Source organism: Accipiter gentilis, chromosome 11 (genome assembly GCF_929443795.1).
Source record: "Accipiter gentilis chromosome 11, bAccGen1.1, whole genome shotgun sequence".
Classification (NCBI taxonomy): domain Eukaryota; kingdom Metazoa; phylum Chordata; class Aves; order Accipitriformes; family Accipitridae; genus Astur; species Astur gentilis.
In genome coordinates, this window is record NC_064890.1 from 5,289,969 (window position 1) to 5,307,338 (window position 17,370).

The 17,370-nt window shown below is 44.4% G+C and overlaps 1 protein-coding gene across 1 annotated transcript in view; it reads left to right on the plus strand.

Annotated features, from left to right (window-relative positions):
• The window catches only part of TAF3 (TATA-box binding protein associated factor 3), a 128,045-nt gene extending 118,372 nt beyond the window's left edge, over nucleotides 1-9,673 (plus strand). Inside the window, exons 5-7 of the mRNA XM_049813919.1 lie at nucleotides 2,790-3,045; nucleotides 6,729-6,835; nucleotides 7,590-9,673. Coding sequence (XP_049669876.1) covers nucleotides 2,790-3,045; nucleotides 6,729-6,835; nucleotides 7,590-7,704 — 478 coding nt within the window. The 3' untranslated portion in view covers nucleotides 7,705-9,673. The remainder of the gene's footprint in view (nucleotides 1-2,789; nucleotides 3,046-6,728; nucleotides 6,836-7,589) is intronic.
• The last annotated feature ends 7,697 nt before the right edge of the window (nucleotides 9,674-17,370 follow it).

Sequence of the window (17,370 nt, forward strand, 5' to 3'; positions counted from 1 at the left end):
GTTTTGATATTAGGTTTCTCTCCGAGTCTGAAGTAACATTAATTATTAGTCGTGGGACTGCTATTTCCCTTTGATTTCTCCCCACCTCCATATTGCCGTGTATGCAGCCCCTTCTTCGGGACAGAGGACAGGCTAAACCACCCTCGCTGAGATTACTCCATCACCTCTAATGGTGTAGCACAAAGCCATTCATTTCTCCACTCTGGAGTCTGAAGTCTCTGAACTTTATTAGCCCAAGGGAGTGGTAGGCCCAAGCGTGCTCCAAAATGCCGATCTCCTGTTTTGATAACTGAGCTCTAAACCTAAGATAAACAAGCTGCCCTATATACTGAACATGTCCTAATTGCACACTTCAAGCAAACCAGCCAATTGATGAGCGTGTGTCGCCCGCTAATGAATATTTGTAGTTTTGGAAGTTGTCGTATGTGTTATTCCTTGTAGCTTCTGCAGTTGTTAGCAGAGTGGCTTTGAAGACCCTGTCAGGAGAGGAACCTGACTTTATCTAGACCAAGAAACTGTGTAATTTAATTTCATATGCTAGCTGGGCATGGTCACTCTTATTCAAATTGTATTAGCTAATACTGCTTTTAAACTGTTTACACTGTGTGCAAAGTTGTGTTTGAAATCCTACTGGCTAATACATTTCTTAGTCTAGACTTGGGGAGGGTTGACTCCCTGAAGAACTCATAGCAGGGCTGTTTACTTGTAGGGGGTAGAAGAGTGAGGCGGGGAAAGAAGGAGTAATGATGTTTGAAAGCGTCCAAACGACTTATGCTGTGCCAAATATTTTGCTGTCTGTCCTTCTCCTCGCTTTTATTATTGCTGAGACTTTTTTTACTGAAAGTTGGCTCTCAAGTCGTGAGGGTGACTTTGCAAACCGTGCTGCCGACCAAGGTCTTAGGCATTCAGCATTGGGAGCCAGGGCGCTCTGTGGGAGCAGTGGAAGTAGGAAGGCCCAGAAGAAACATCTGAGTTGGGGTGGCCAGGCTGGCAAGAGCCCCAGGGAGCCTCCCACTAGGACTTCCATTGAACCAGAAACGCATCGTGGACATCAAGAGCCAGAGAGAAGACTTTCTTGGTGGGAGAGAACAGTGGGTTTTCAGATGTATCCCACTAACAGAAGAAAGAGGCTTGGTCTGATGTGTAGGTTGCTCCCAGGATGGCCTGATAATAGGACTTCCTTCCTTCTGCAAGTCACAGACAATGTAAATTAGGAGTCCTGTACTTTGACTCACAGTCTAGGACGTTACTGACACACAGAGCCTGACCTCCCAGATGAGGTACCTGACGCAATCACTAGGACATCAAGTGGTGTGAATGTCTTCAGTGTTGCTGATGGAAATTCATCTAAAGCCTTTTAGATTCTGCTCCACTCTTAAGTTTCTAAACTGCCTTGGGTTTGGTTTTCACCTAGTCCTCATAGTAGGTCGTGGAAGGTAGGTGTGATGCTACAGTTGGCAGGTTAGGCAGGAGTACCAAACCCAGTGCTGTTTCCTTTTACTAAGTCTGGGTTTACTATAACTTGCCACAGTTCTGATTTAGTAGTGCAAGTGGCATATCTTGGGAGAAAAACTCTATTATCTCAGCCAAGCATAAATACTGTATAATTCCAAGCCCTTCTCAAATGATGGCTTGGATTATTGACTTGAAATGCAGACAATGTCTCCGATCATAGTGGTACTGCCTTTTGAATATCATAAGAGAGTTGCAGTAAACTCTCAAGTTGAATGTAAAATTCCCATTGACAGTGGAGCTGGACTTTCCTGGTTCTCAGGAGTTGTTGGAATTTGATTTTCGTCATGGCTTTCCTACTGATGTTTTAGGTTTTTTGCTTTCTTAAGATATCCTCCTCTCTGGAATGTCTAACCTTTCTTTAAATCGCCTTCTTCCTACAGTCCCATCACAAATCAGTTGCACTCCCACAGTTACCATTCAAATATAAATAAGTTAGTTAAATGATTTACCAAAATGTGGTAAAACAAATAGACCTATCCTGTGTTTTGTTTGAGGGTTTTTTTGGTTTGTTTTCTAAAACATCCTTTTCCTTCTCTTTATGTTTCTAATCTAGAGCCTTATAGTAAGGGCTTTTTCTGTCTTGTCCGTTAAATTGCATGCACATCAATAACGCTGTGTATCAACATTCATTAATAAACGTTGGGTCCTCTATGTATCCCCCTTCCTGGTCAAGATTATTCTATACTGTGTATTTACTAGAGCTACATCCTGTCTACTTCAGCTACTCAAGTAAGTAGCAATATTTTAACTGCAGAGTATATAGTGTGCGTCATTTATTTGTCCTGGCTAGATCCACTGCTGATTTCATAAACATTTGGGGAAAGAAATACCAAACTAGCAAATATTTGGAGAACCCCCTAATGTAGGCTCTTAAGAGGATGATACTGTCTCTCAGTCTGAAGATTAAAATCAGTGCTGTTCACAGCTGATTAACTTTCCTTTCTAATATTTCCCACAAATTGAGCTAATGTAATAAAACTTAACGAAACAAGGTTTAGTAAAGCCACAGAGAATATTTATATGAAAGAGAGCTACAGAGCGGTTCAGGCTGTGCTGGCGTTCACTTTGTAATGACTCGGTGCTTCATCCTGTCCCATGGATGGGTGTAGCAATGACAACGGTCCTTGTGTTGGATTGAAACCCAGCGTCTTTACTGACTGAAAGGTGATGCGAATTAGCTGCACTATATTTTCTTTATGTCTAGTCGGTGATCGATCATTGCTTTCTTTCCCATCAACTCTTAACAATCCTCATTTTTGGTCTCATTTTGACAGAGTCATCAGCAAAGTGGTGCCAGCTCCAGAGGTCAAACCTTCTACTCCCGTGAGCCGGCCCAAAACACCTCCGCCCGTGCCGTCACCGGTGCCAGCTCCCGTTCATGTCACCCCTCCGCCAGCTCCAGCTCCTCCTCCTCCACAGCCCACCGTCTCGCCGGTCCTCATCCCACCACCCTCTCCAGCCGTCTCGGCAGCCGGAGGCTCCAAAGCTCCGGTCAGGAGCGTGGTGACCGAGACCGTCAGTACTTACGTGGTAGGTAACACAGACTGCCGCGTTTTGTCCCGGTGCCGGTGACATTCATCTCCTGGATCGTTGAGCCCCTGGGTGACTCATTCTCTCCAGCTGATGGTCCCTGGACTCCTGATGTTCTTCTCTATTTAGCTACTCTTTGTTCGGCCCTTGCTTCCGTGCATGTGTTTTGAGGGGTTAATAACTGAAAATGCTACTACTTGGACTGAATTTTTTTCTGTGTTCCCAGTTCAATGTTTAAGTTTCTTCTAACAAGTTCAGTTATATCGCACTCGGTATTTTCTGCTAACTGAGCGAGAGCATTTATTTTTGGAGGTGGAGATTTTTTCATAGATGCTTTCAGAAGCGCTGAATTGAAACCTCAAATGTCAAACTCACCATAGATTTTGCTGTCAGTCAGGTCAAGTACAAAACCCTCATACAACATCAAGAATTTGACTTAGCCCTCATTTGAAGTGTGGAGAGTCCACTAATCTCTTTTCTGGGTTCCTCAACATACAGAAATTGCAAATGTTTGTGCACCTCAGGAAGTCTGTAGATAGTTCATTAGTCTGCAGTTCATTAGTCTGTTTGACATACGCTCTGGACTTGGCCCCTATCTGGCAGCCTTAAGACTTCTTCATTCCTTTAGAAAAGTCTCCCATCCAACATGATGCAGGAACAACATTCTCTAAAAGAACATGGACGTACCTCTGGGCAGGACTAGGATTGCTGTGCTACTGGAAGTTTCTCCTTTGGATGCAATGTGAAATGGAAGTCCGTTTCTGATCATTGAAGAGCAGCAGATACCATTAAGACCAGGAGCAGTGGTGTTATCCTTCCTGACCTGGCAAAGTTCCAGCGTGGTTGGTGACACCTTGCTTAACTGTAATGGGTAGCAGTTTAAAAATCTGCATTTAGAGCATTCAAAACACCCCAAACTTGCTTTTATGACAGAGTTTCCTGTGCTTTAATTGCAACAGGTGCATGATTTTTCTCCTTTTTTTAATTCCTGTTTTTATAATGGTTCCTAGTGTAAATCTACCTCACCATTTCTAACGGAAAAGGTGCTCTTCTCTTGCTGGACTTAAACTGTTGTATCGTGTTACTGGTCACTATTTAAACAGCTGCTACATTTCACTCCCGAGTTAGTTACAGCACGGGAGGACCTCACATAGGCTGTGCATATCTTTAGGGTGCAGGATACATACACATCCTCACCTTCTGTATCGCAGGCGTAAATGCAATGTCACTCTTACGTATTACGGTAGTGCCTGGAAGCTTGGAAATTCACTCGGAGAGAGAAGCATTTCCGAAATACTGTACTGCATCCCATTTTCTCCAGTAAGCATTAATAGCAAATAATTTAGAGATTATGTTAGTTTAAAGGAAAACCCAGAACTTTGCCTAGGTACTTCTGGTGGCAACACTCTTAGCACTTTATGGAGGATTCAGAGGACGGGTAGGCTCCAGTTTATTTCTTTCTTTTACAACATTATAGTTGAAACCAGGGCTTTGCTGCATTGGGATCCTACAGGCAGAGAGACTCCTGATGTGAGACATTTGTAAGTCAAAAAGCTGAGAGAGAGAGACTGGGGAAGAAGGGAATAATTAATAACTATTAGCCTCTTGTATGAAGGGAATCCAGGACACAGAATGATGAAATGGCTTTCCCCAAGTCGCACGGGAAAGCTCTTCTAGAGATAAGATTGGAGCCAGTGCGACAGAGGTGCGCAACTCCCTTCTGCAGGGGAGGACAGGAGGATGATTTTATAGCTTTAAAAAAAAAGATATGATGTGGGATCTCCCTGTAGGATAGCATCTCAGCCAGTGTGCTCCGATCATTAACTCTCAGCGGTTTGTACTAAAATAGCATTCAGCAATCACGCACTGTCCCTCCTTCCCGGACCCTTGGCTCATTAAGGAGTGAGAAGTTAGGCAATATTTTTAATTTAATTTAATATTTTATCCTCATTCAGCAGCCCAAGTTCTTGTTTAACGGACGGGCAGAGGTTTCGGTGATTATAGACCACCCTACCCCTCTCCAGCCCCTGAAAGCCTGAGACGGGTATTCCGCAGACAAACATCCCCCTTGAAAAAACTAAAGTTTGGAAAAGTCAGGGTATATCTCTCTTCTAGTGGGACACCACGAGGCAGCGCTGCCTACACCTGCCAGCCCAAACCTGGATGGGATGCCTGCCAAGTGCCGGCACCCGCGCCGGAGGACGCTGCGGGCGCAGCCGGGTCGCTCGAGCAGGGCGCGAAGGGCCGTAGCTGTCAGCCCCACGGCGTTGCTTCTCTGCAGCACCCTGGCACGGCAGGATTTAGCCCACAGAAAGGGCTGCTACGGGCCTTTTCACGCCAGCTGCGGACGGTTCACCCGCGGAGCAGACGCTTCTCTACCAACTTAAAATGACTTTGCCAGATGCCAGATTAGATGCGTAGATAGGGATGATTATTGCAATCAATCAGCTTTAACGTCGAGTTCGTTTTATGATGTCGCCTCCTCCGTATCGCTGTTGGGAAGGGGATTGTTCCCTGCTTAATATTCCTGGGCTTTGTATTTTCCAGTTTTAAACCGCAAAAAAATTTCAGGGCTTTAAGAGAAGTCAGTCAAGAGTGATGTGCTGGTTGCAGCTCTGGTACATTCCTATCGATTTTTCAGGGAGTGATGTAAGATGTACAGACCACCGTGTAGTGTTTGGGGTTTTTTTTCCTAAGAGCATTTGGTTGGGGCTTTTCATCTACTTTTTAATATCATTTTTGTAAGTTGTACAGATAGCAAAAAGTTACTGCCTTAGATACGTGTAAATGCACAAAAGCTGAGAACAAAACGGTTTGTGTTTTTGAGATTCAGTGATAATGTGCCAATCTTCATAAAGAAATGACGAAATCAGGGTAATACCCCAGACGTTTTGTACTTTGTATTGTTAATTGCACTTCTTTGGGTGGATTTTGTGACACATTGCATGTATGTTTTTACAAAGAAACTGTTAAAGAAACCACTCGAAATTTAAAAATACAAATAATGGGTCTGGCAGGATATAAACACAACAAAATTTCATAGAGCTCTGATTATGGTAAATCCAGTAAGCAGCTGCCTAATACTGTAAATGATCTGCCTTTCTCGTTTCATTCACCCTTTAGTAAATTGTACTGCGACATAAATGTCATAAGGGGAATGGAAAGTTACTCAGTAACAACTTTTTTTATATCCTGATCTTATCAGCTAGTTGAAGTTGAAGACTTTGGCTAATAAGTAATACGGCAATATATACACATGGCACTGTATATTTTACATGCATATAAAACTGTTATCTTACGCAGGAGGCTGCTGTTGCTCCTTCTTGCCATTGACAGGGTAGAATTTAAAAAGTCGCGATAGTACAGACAGAGAAAGAATTGTGTCCTTAAGCCCTGGCTGCTATATGTGAATGCCTGTGCTTAGGTCGGGTGGTATAACTGGCTTTACTGGTTTACAGGGCAATACAGAAAAATGCATGCTTTTGTCATCATGTACAGTTTAGGAAAATCAATTAAACGTAAGGCCGAGCACTTACGGTTGGAGAATTCGTAAATAACAACAGTGACCGCTGAATAGCTTTGTCGGCTAAGCAAGAAATTTATGTTTAAAAAAAAAAAAAAAAGTCAATTTTGCTGCCTGCTTAGCCCTGAAAACCAGCTAACTTTCCTTTTCTTTGCACCAGATCCGAGACGAGTGGGGTAACCAGATCTGGATCTGTCCTGGCTGTAACAAGCCAGATGATGGCAGTCCAATGATAGGTTGTGATGACTGCGATGATTGGTATCACTGGTAAGTTGCTCTCATCCATCCTTTTCTGCCGTTCCCTGGCAGATTGGGGCTATATTATTAAACCTTTTCTTTTTTTTCTGGTTCGTGACACTGGGAATATTTGAATGGCTTTGCTATGTCCAATTTAATAATCTGGAAGATATTTTTATCTCTGTTTCTCTGGAATTTGAAAAAGCAGATTTTAAGCTGCAAAGGAGAGTTACTTTTTAATTAATGGGCCCTGGTGATAGCAGTTGTTTTTGAAACTGCTGGGAAATATTGCTGATACCGGTAATTTTGTGAGAACTACAGGATTATGAGCATAGTGTATACAGATAGACATTTCAAATTATGAGGCATTGTATGAGCAGTAATATAAATGTCAGCTCTTATAAAAGGTTTGGAAGGAATTAATCACTTTTTAGGCATTTTCTTAAACAGCTACATAAAATCGTAAGGTTTTTTGCAGATGTGTTGAAGAAGCATTTGAAATTATTTTAAATCTAGCCTATTATACCTGAAAGTGTGCTTAGATTTTCTATTAAAATAACATTTCTTATCGTGCGTCCTTTTGCTATTTTTTTGTTGTTTCAAAGCAAGTGTTTTTTAGGTTTCTGTTCGACCATTATATTCGTTAAGATAATGATAATATAATTGCTGCATTAATTTGAAGGCCAGATCCTGTCTCCCACCGGAAAGTTTCGTTCCTTTGGCTAAGAGACAAAAGTAACGTTCCTCTACCGAGATGATACGATATTTTTCCCGTCCTTCACAGGCCTTGCGTCGGGATTACAACCGCACCCCCGGAAGAGATACAATGGTTCTGCTCCAAGTGTGCCAACAAAAAGAAGGATAAGAAACACAAGAAGAGGAAGCACAGGGCGCACTGAAGCTTTTGCAGCGGACTGAAGTCGTGCGGTCGCGGCGGCACCTTCTGCCCCGACCCTCACCCTCCATCGCCGGCTGTTGGGGTTGTGACTCCAGCAGAATCGGGGGCGAGGAGATGCTCTCTGTCGGGGGCTGTTGTGTTTCGCAGACCGTCTGAGCCCAGGGGGTTGGATTTCGGTACATTCTGATGCTGTCTTTCACCTACCGAGGGAAATTTGCACAGAGCGCTATATGAATGAAGACTTTGGTAGTTGATGGTACCGCTCCCGCTCCTGTGGCTCGGCAGCAACAAAGATGAATGTTGTAAATACAGATTATCTGTCCTATTCTTTCTCGATTTGCTATTAATCCCTCTTGAACCTTTGCAATAAGGTGCTGAGAGGAGGAGAAAATGTAAATTGCAGTAAGTTGTAAACTAGAAGACCTTCTGGAATGATTTCTGTAGTCTGGATACAGTTCAGCCTCTACTCCTGCTGAGCCAGATAATCATAATGTGGAAATAAAAAGTGGCTGGTAAATATTTTTGTGATGAGAATATATGAAGCTTTTTTCCTTGATTTTTAGTACTGACATAAAATAAACACGTTCAAGCTTTTGTGATATATCTTCTATTTTTTAAAAAAAAAGTTTCTATTGTGTCAATTTTTTTCTTCCGTGTGAATTTATTTCGGTGGACCTGTAATATATTTTATACTTTGGTTTTTGTTTTTTAGTCCTTGTCAATGTACCTTTTCATTGCTTGTACATTTCATTGGTGTGTAAAAACACTTCCCATTAAAAGATTTTCACACGTGTAAATACCTGATATTTATAAAGTACTTTTTTTTTTTTTTTAATTATTTTTTAGGGCTTGAGGATTTTTATTCTCATTTGCCTGAGAATACAAACCTAGCAGCTATTAAAAGCCCATGCGACATACGCCTGTCCTTATGGCTTTAAGGGATTGGCGAGATCTGCCCCAGTGGTGCGTGCACGAGGAGTCGGCCAGCACCATAATTAGGCCTCGATTCAGATACTTAAACATGTGGTAACTTCTTAAGAAGTGAGTAATCCTATTGCCTTCAAGGAGCCTGTTCCCACACTTAGTTATACAAGTGCTTAAATGCCTTCTGAATTGAGAGCTTAGGCCAGGGGGCTCTGCACTTTTAATGGTAGCTACAGTGTGTTAATCTGTAGCTGGAACTGAGCTTTTTTTTTTTTTTTTTCCTTTTTTTTTTTCAACAAGTGGTAGCAAGTTTGCCAAAACGATGGAGCTCGTGTTTAGGCGGAGGAGATGCAGAATGGCGTCGAGGCCCCGAGATGCGTTACTTTGCTTTGTGTATCCGCTTGGAAAGACCAATAAAGTGAATACGAGTTGTATTCCCCGCTGAAAATGAGGGGGGAAATTGCAAAGAAAAAAAAAACATAAGGCAGTATTAGACATTGTAATGCAGTGGGTCTTAGAGCTAAATAAAATACAAGAATAAATCTGGAAAAGAATTTATAACTTTTGTTTCCAAAGCAATTTCAGACTTCCGTGGTTAATTTGGGGATATTTCTACTTGAAACCATACAGTGAGAAACGTCTGATGTTTGAGAATATAGCCCTTTAACCTGTTGCACAGATATTAAGATTTATTTTTTAAATGCATCCAAATTGATATTAATGAGAATGAATTAGTCATGTTTTTAAAAGTACCAGTCTAGTTAGGGAAATGAGGCTTTGCTGATAGAACTGTTAAATTGCAAATCAGTGGAGATATGGATGAAATTGGTTTATTAAAAGTGCACTGTTACCTTCTTTGTTCATGCCACCTCATTTATATTCTGTTCCTGCTAATTACCAGTCAAGAAAGTTCCTGGGTTGGATTTTTCTTTTTTAATTTTATTTTGAATTGTTGAATGTTGCAAACCGGATTCTTGTTTTTCTCCACATGTAATGTGCAGACATACAAAATACACAGTCTTTGGTCATTTCTGGTCGCAATAATAAAGAACTAGCTTTTGGTAAGTTGTTTATCCATTTCCTCCTCCTCCCCTCCGTTAATCAGAACTTCTCACATTTAATCAACTAAATTATTCAAGGTGCCACGGGAGGGCTGAACTTTGCCGTTTCGACGGCCGTTCAGGTATTTCTATGCGTGCTCGTGCGTTGCCTGCCGCCGGGTTGGTTTCCTGCCCCGGGTTTTATGATTTTATAAATGACCCCTGTGGCAATAAAACCAAAGCATCGTTTTCAGGAGGCTTGTGTGGCTGACGGGATTAGTAACGGGAGAAGGGACCCTTCACCTCTGGGTCATCGCTCTGAAGCCAGCCTTGGTCCGTAGCCATGCAGAGCCTGCCTCCCCTTTCACTTACGCTGGTGGGTATCAGGAATCGGGGGGGATAAAAGAAAAACCAGCTTCCAAAAATAGTTGCCCCCCGAGCAGCCGTGTGGCATGGACCTTCCTTACGGCCCCTCATACCGCCCAACGCTGAGCGAGCCCAGCTGCTTCCCCAGATGTTTGTATTTGCTGCTATAACTTCACGGGTTGCGTTTCTTCTCCATAAACTCTGCCAGAGTTAGGGCTGCTCCCTTGATTCCCTGCTTCATTTCATGGTTGGGCATTTGTGTTCTCCTGAATCCTTTTATGATTCGGGTTTTGGACACCACCGTCCCCGGGAAGAGGGCGCAGTGGGCGGGTTGCAGGTTGGTTTGCTCCTTGGATGTCGTGGGAGAACATCAGTGCGTCTGGTTTTCCTGCCTCGGAGGGCAGCTTCATCCAAGAGGGAAGTCAGCTGTGAGCACTGCCTCTGGAAAACGTCTTCTTTCCACGGGGAGTTGGAGCAGAACTGGTTCAAAGTTTAGAAAGTAAAGAATGAAAATGTTTTCAGTGAGGGGAAGACAACGCGCCATCTGCCCACGGTATAGAGAAGACGGGATGCAACTTTCCCCCCTTTACTGTTGCACCATACGTAGTGGGTTTAAGCGGTACAGTGAGTATTGGGAGTAAATATTCAAGAAAAGAGCGTAAAAGCTATTCCGTGAGAAAAGCTTGTTGAATCCTGCCTTTACTCTGGGGCCAGATGATTATCTGGAGTCAGTTGGGAGTCAGTTGGAGCTGTGTCAGTTTACACCAGCCCAGGAGCTGCCCGCTTGCACGGCCAACGTCGGGGCTGGGGAACAGCTCCATTTATTGTGAAACGAGGCAGGGGTTTTTTTATCCTTTTTTATCCTGTAAATCCTCCGTTAGGGCAGCTTGTGCCCGCAGGTCGCTGGAGAAAACGGCAGTGCTGGGTGCTCGCTGCAAAGCGTGTTAGTCATTAGGTAAAATTGCAATTTGTTATTGAGGTTTGCGCCCAGGAAAAACCATGACGTTAATATGGAGGCAGTAAGCACAAAGCTCAGAAATGGAAGAAACTATCTTGACTACTGATTTTTATTGGAGGGCAGAGATATAAATGCAGAGCATCCATCCCCGGAGTAATGGGGATGCACTTTTCCTGAGATAATCTTCCTTAGGGGCTGTATGTCGTGCTCAAAGCATCATTTCTCTGCTTGACAAGGTGTTTCTCTTCTGAAGGTGTCCGCAGCTAAGTACAGTGAGGATCTTTATGCTCCGCAACTGATTTGTGATTCCAAATGTCCTGGAAGAGAAAGGGAATTAAAAAACCCGAATCAGAGGGTATCAGAGCCTGCTGACTTTGTCTGGGCTTTCCAGAGATAAAATATAGTGTATTACTTCACTGTATCACCTAAACCTTCTTTGTTCTCCTTTCAATAGGACGATTAAACAAAGACCTACTAACCAAATTAAAGTATAAAATGAACACTGAGATATGGAAACCTTGCCAGGAAGAATGTTAATGAATGAAGTTCACTAAAGGCATGCTGGCTAAGTTTTCAATACAAATAGTTTTATGGCCAATCTCTTTAGATCATAGCAGTTTTCTTTAGAAGTTTTAAGTCTCAAAAGTAGATGAGTTTCCTTCGCTGGGGAATGAATTAGATAATGCTCTGAATAAACTCCCTCTTCGCAGTCTTGTCAGTCATGCTACTTAGGAAACTCTCCCTTTCTTCTGGGGACTTTCAGATCAGCTGTAACCTAAAAAGTAGAAAGCTGCTATTAATCCATGTGTGCTGTATGGCAGAGGGGGCTGTAACGGGAGATTTACGGCCGGCAAACAGCTCGTACCTGGCTGATGTGAGCAGAAGCCTTTAAACGTGAGCTATGGCAGCTGATCCTGGCGTGCTTTCCCTCGAAGGTGCTGCTTCAGCCTGTCGAAGGTTTGCGCCGGGTGAAGGGGGGACAGACTTTTTCATAGAGCCTGTAGCGCTACGGCAAGGGGTAATGGTTTTAAACTAAATGAAGGTAGATTCGGGCTAGATCTAAGGAAGACTTTTTTTACGATGAGGGTGGTGAAACCCTGGCACAGGCTGCCCGGAGAGGTGGTCGATGCCCCATCCCTGGAAACATTCAAGGTCAGGTTGGACGGGGCTCTGAGCAACCTGGTCGAGTTGAAGATGTCCCTGCTCGTTGCAGGGGGGTTGGACTAGATGCCCTTTAAAGGTCCCTTCCAACCCAAACCATTCGATGATTCTAAGATGCAGCCCTTCGTGCTCACGGAGTCCCTTTTTGCACCAGGACTTTAAATCCTGTGATGCTCTCCCGAGGGAGAGAGGAGGAGTGCTGGGGGCTACAGGACCACCGTGCCCCCTTTGGCTGCTGCCCCTTGGCAGTCTCCTCCTTAATTTTCCTTCCAGTCCTTGTTTGCTCCAGAGACCCTGACCCTTAACTCGGGTTTCTGGTGGCCGGCACCGAAACCACAGCAGCTCTGCGGCTGTTGGGTGCCTTGCACAGATGGAGACTTGCTTTCAAATGTGGTGGTGCTGATAATTGAGGTTTGGTGGAATATTGCTGCCTCGAGCTACGGCCAAGGAGGCCAATTTTTCCAAATTCAAAATGTCAGGTAAACCTAGGATGGGTGGAAGATCTTCCGCGTATTTTTTTTTAAAACACAAGGAGAAAGTAATTTCTGATGAATACAGAGCTCCTGGCTGTGTGCTCAATGTAAGCGTTACCATAAGGACTTTGAAACAGATTTACAAAACAAAACAGAAAATAATTAGGTGATTTTTATTGCCTAAACAAGGGGGTGAGGGAGGAAGAGGCTTAAACCACATTTACAAAAATTTAGGTTTTGTCACCTGTCACAAATAGGAATTTGGTTTATAAATTAGAAAGTCTTGCCTGTCAAGTCTGCCCTAAGCCAGCATGGTTTTGACAACTTACTGTGCCTGTCATTTGCTTACTGTGGGACTAATGACAAGTGTGATGGGGTGTCACTGTCCCACCACACTGGTGTCACCCAGGGCCTCCAGTGCCGCTGCCGCTTAGCTGCATGCAGGAGACCTTCAGGCTTCTTCCTTCAACCTGATCCCTCCCCAGGTGTGGGTCTGGGCACTATTTGCCGTGGATTTTTTAAATTTGGCATCCAAATTCTAAAAAAAACACTTCTTTTTTTTTTTCTTACACAGAAACAAATTAGGAAATAAGGCAGGGAATAGTGTGCAATTGTTTATTTTTAATTGAGATGTCATTTCCAGCACTTTTCTAATAACTGCTGTAAGAATTCTCATCTTTAGGGAATACATCTGCTCCTAAGTCTTGTTGTCCACATGGTAACCATTGCATGCAATCAAAGGGAGAAACATCGTCTTGTTAGCGGGGAAAGCTGGACATGGTTCTCAGCTCTGTCGTGGCTTTACTGGTGCGTTTGGGCACAGGATCCGTGCGTGTCCCAGTTTCCATCCGCAGGAGGAGGATAAAGTTTCCTGCTCTGGCAGCTCTGCTTTGGCCTTGGACCCAGGTGATGCGAAGCTTGTAAAGATAGCCCAGACCTTCCCACGGGTTAAATAACTAGAACAACACCCTTCACACGGCGTGGATAAAACTGCAGAGCTATTAGGAGTTCCCCCAGTGCTGAGTGTCCCTGAAGCTGCTCCTCAACTGAGCCTTCCTCCACAATTCTGCACTTGTGATTTCCTTGAGGTTCAGAGCTGGAAACCATCTACTACGCTCCTGAACCAGACCGATCCTTCGGCTTTGCAAGTTTTAGTTGATCCTCTTCCAACAAGTTTTCCAACATGAATGCAACTCTCTTCTCATCCGCTGATTTTGAGCCTTTCTGTGGAAGGAGCCCCTCTGGGCTCACATTGAGACCTTATTTTGCTACTAGCTTTTTTTTTGCTTCCAGGGATATCTGGTAGGGTTTATCTGAGAAACAGCTTCTTGCTTAAAATTAGTTCAGGGATGTCAAAATACACCTCTCATAATTCGTACAATAGCTGCCTTCTCTGGGCTTTGCGGGCTGTGAAATGTCTGACTTAGTGCTTGGAGTTGGCGTGTATTAAGAAGCTGAGGATGAAGCGATGCTGTTGTTCTCTATAATTTCTTCAAAGACAGATGCTCAGTCAAGCCCAAAATCCAGGCCTTGGCCTCAGTATCTAATAACCCAGCCCAACCATTGACTTTTAGTGCCACCTACTTTCCAAAAGGCTGGATTTGCAGTGCCAGAGCTCGGGAGGGAGCACATCCCTTCAACCCTCTCACTTGCCACCGGCCGAATGCCGTTTTTATTTGCTTTCAGGATTGCTTTGGCCCGGCCGAGGGAAAAAAATAATAATCCCAAAGCAAGGATGTTCAGCAATTTTGTGCCGAGGATCCTGCTGAAAGTGTCATAGCTATCTAACACAGGAGATGACATTTAGGGAATACAACCATGACCTATGCAAAGTCTTGAGCTGAATCAGCAACAGAGTCCCTTGGAGATGCTCCGGCTGGTGGACAGTTTACAATGGAGAAATGTCTTTCAAATTCACTGAACCTAAACTTCAGGTGTCACGTGTATGTGCTGTCTGGGATGTTTTTTAAGTCCACCGGGAGGTTTCGTAGGAAACACGGCGAAGCCATGAGCTCAAGCAACCACTGCAGGGCATCTGCTTAAACTTTATTCAGACTCTATTTAGTCATTTTAACTCAGACCACAAGGGATCTATTTTGCAAAACCCTTGTGTCCCTTAGAGCTGGGAAAAACATCTCCTGCCTATGAACTCCTTTGGAAACTGATCCCACTCCATTTGATTCTCTACATCTCGTGTTTCTGTACTCTGCAAGATTTGGCTACGTGACTTATGGGGGCCAGAAGGACGGACCATTTTTGCCCTGTGCTCCCAAGTCACAGTGATTCCAATTCAGATGTGTTTAAGATGACTATTTAGCTATTTTGAAGACAATATATATACCTCCCCTTTCAAGCAAGCATGCATCTGGGCCACAGACAGCAGAAATGTACTTAGGAGCAGCACAGTGAAGGTGACTGATGGCAAGTTTGTCTTTTCTGTGTAGCCTCTAGATTAGCAGCTGCTAAAATAAATGTGGCTTGAAAGGGGTAAATCTGAAGTGTATTCAATCTTCCACCAATCTTCCAGCACACAAGGTAGCATGGCTATGTGATGAAACCAATACTCAGGACCTTGTGGTGCCTTTTCCCTCTTTATTACTGTGGTAACAAAAGTGCAGGAGAAACAGTTAGTTCTTACGTTATCCATACTGCTGGTGGCAAAGTTTCAGCTGTCCTCTGTATCCATTGCAGTGACCTTTCCATCAGTTTGAGTCTTTTCTCGACATCCAGCCAAACACAGATTCTTCTGTACCACTAAGGCCATGGACCTGTTTTTCTTAGCATGGCTTCTGCGAATATAAAAAATGAGATTCATTTGTCTTTAATGAATCTAATCATCATGGGATATTTTCGTTCTTTTGACAAGCTTGGATGGAAAAAGGATGAAGGGGCAAGCAGAGGGAGAAATGTTATAAACTACTGAGAAAACACACGGTTTGAGTAGATCTGTTTGTCCAGCGTAAGAACAGCTCGATTCCACCCTCACCCCTCATCGCCTGCATTGCAAGCTTTGGAGTTCATCCTTTGCCCAGTGCAGGTCCAGCTTATGTCTGTGCCCAGGATCTTGGGAAAACTTAATTCTTCTGATCTAAACCAGACCCAGTTTGCAACTTGCTGCAAGCCCATCCAAGGGCAGAGCTGCTATTGCTAACAGTGGTGAGGGCCAAGGTGAGCTTTTGGCAGGTATCAAATCCTCCTTTCAAGCCAAGAAGTTCCCACTACTAGAGAGCAACGCTGTGGTCTACTTAAGTTTTGTAAGCCGTTAATGAGTCACTTGATATCAGCCAGATCAGTTCGCTTACATGGAAAGGGCTCCTATTTCTCCTGGTGGCATTGACTTCGGTGTGTAGAGCAGGGGAGCGCAGAGCTCCAGTGACTGATCCTTCCTACAGCCGCTTGCACAAGGGTACGGCAGCGTGATGGACTCATCTCAGATTCCTTCGGGAGGTGGTGACAGAGCTCCACCTTAATGAGTTCATCGCCCTGCCAGCATTCTTCCCACACCCAGGTGCCCATGTTGGCAAAGCTACGCTCCACCAGCCTGCTGGAAAACGTTCCCCGGTTTTTTTAACAGGGCTACAGATCTTGGGATGCCCGCCCGACTCCTCATTTTCAGTTGGCCTCGGTTGATGGTCCGGTTGTGTTTACAAGCAGAACCAAGCGTGCTGGTTTGGTGTCGGGGAAGGAGGGCGGTGGGGAGACGTGGGGGGACAAGATTAATTGCCAGGGCTCCCATTAGGCCAAGTTTTGTACAAATCATCCAGCGTGCAGGTGGGTGGAGGGAGGAGCCAGTGCCTTAGCCCGTGCCCGAGGCTCCGGTGAGTGTTCTACCAGCTCTGTTTACCAAAGCCATGCTTAAATGGCTGCAGAGCTGCATCACGTCTTTGTTTTTCTTCTCGCTTCTGGATTGCATGCACTGGTCATGGAGTTGACACTTACCAAATAGTATTACTCCAACTTCTGGTATAAATCCAGCCTTGGATGCACACGTTGCAAAATAGTTTCAGAGCTGAGTGCGCTCCTGGCATTGCCTCCCCCAAGGTACTCCAATTTTCTGCAGCTGCTTAGTAATTTAGCTGTTTATCTCCATTTTCAGTTATCCTTATCTCAATCAGAAGCATCCTTCTGCTTGCAATGGGTCCCTCACTTTTACTTGTCTGACACTGCATGTTTCCCCTCTGCAGGACAAGTGCCTGTTGCCATCTCCTGGAGATACATCTTCCACACCTCTGGTGTCCAGGAGCATGGAAGCTGCTGGAGGTCCAACCTTTGCAGATGATAGCAACCCGCCTCTTCCCTGCTGGCAACACACCCTACAGCTGGGGAACACAACTGATCACTATTTATATGAATTTAAGACTTAAAGGGACCTCCTGAGACATCTAGTCAAATTTTGCCATCATGTTGCAACACGTTCCGCCATGCCATTCCTGTACTTGCACGCATTTGGGCAAGGGGGTGGGTGTCCTCAGCAGTCACTGGGACAGGGTAATAAAACCAGGTAACTATTCAGCGTGGGTATTAGTTTAATGGCTTAAGGACTCAAAAGCTGTGGTAGTTCCCATCAGATGTGCTTGGAGAAATCATGAGGCCGGGCTAGCGTCACTCACTTTCCGCGAACAAGGACCGATTTGTTTTCTGCTGGCGTTACGAACAGCGAAACCGAAGCAGGGCGGCGAAGTGATTTGTGCCAGGTCACGGAGCACGTCAGGGGCAAAGCCGAGATGGGAACAGGCACCTCCGAG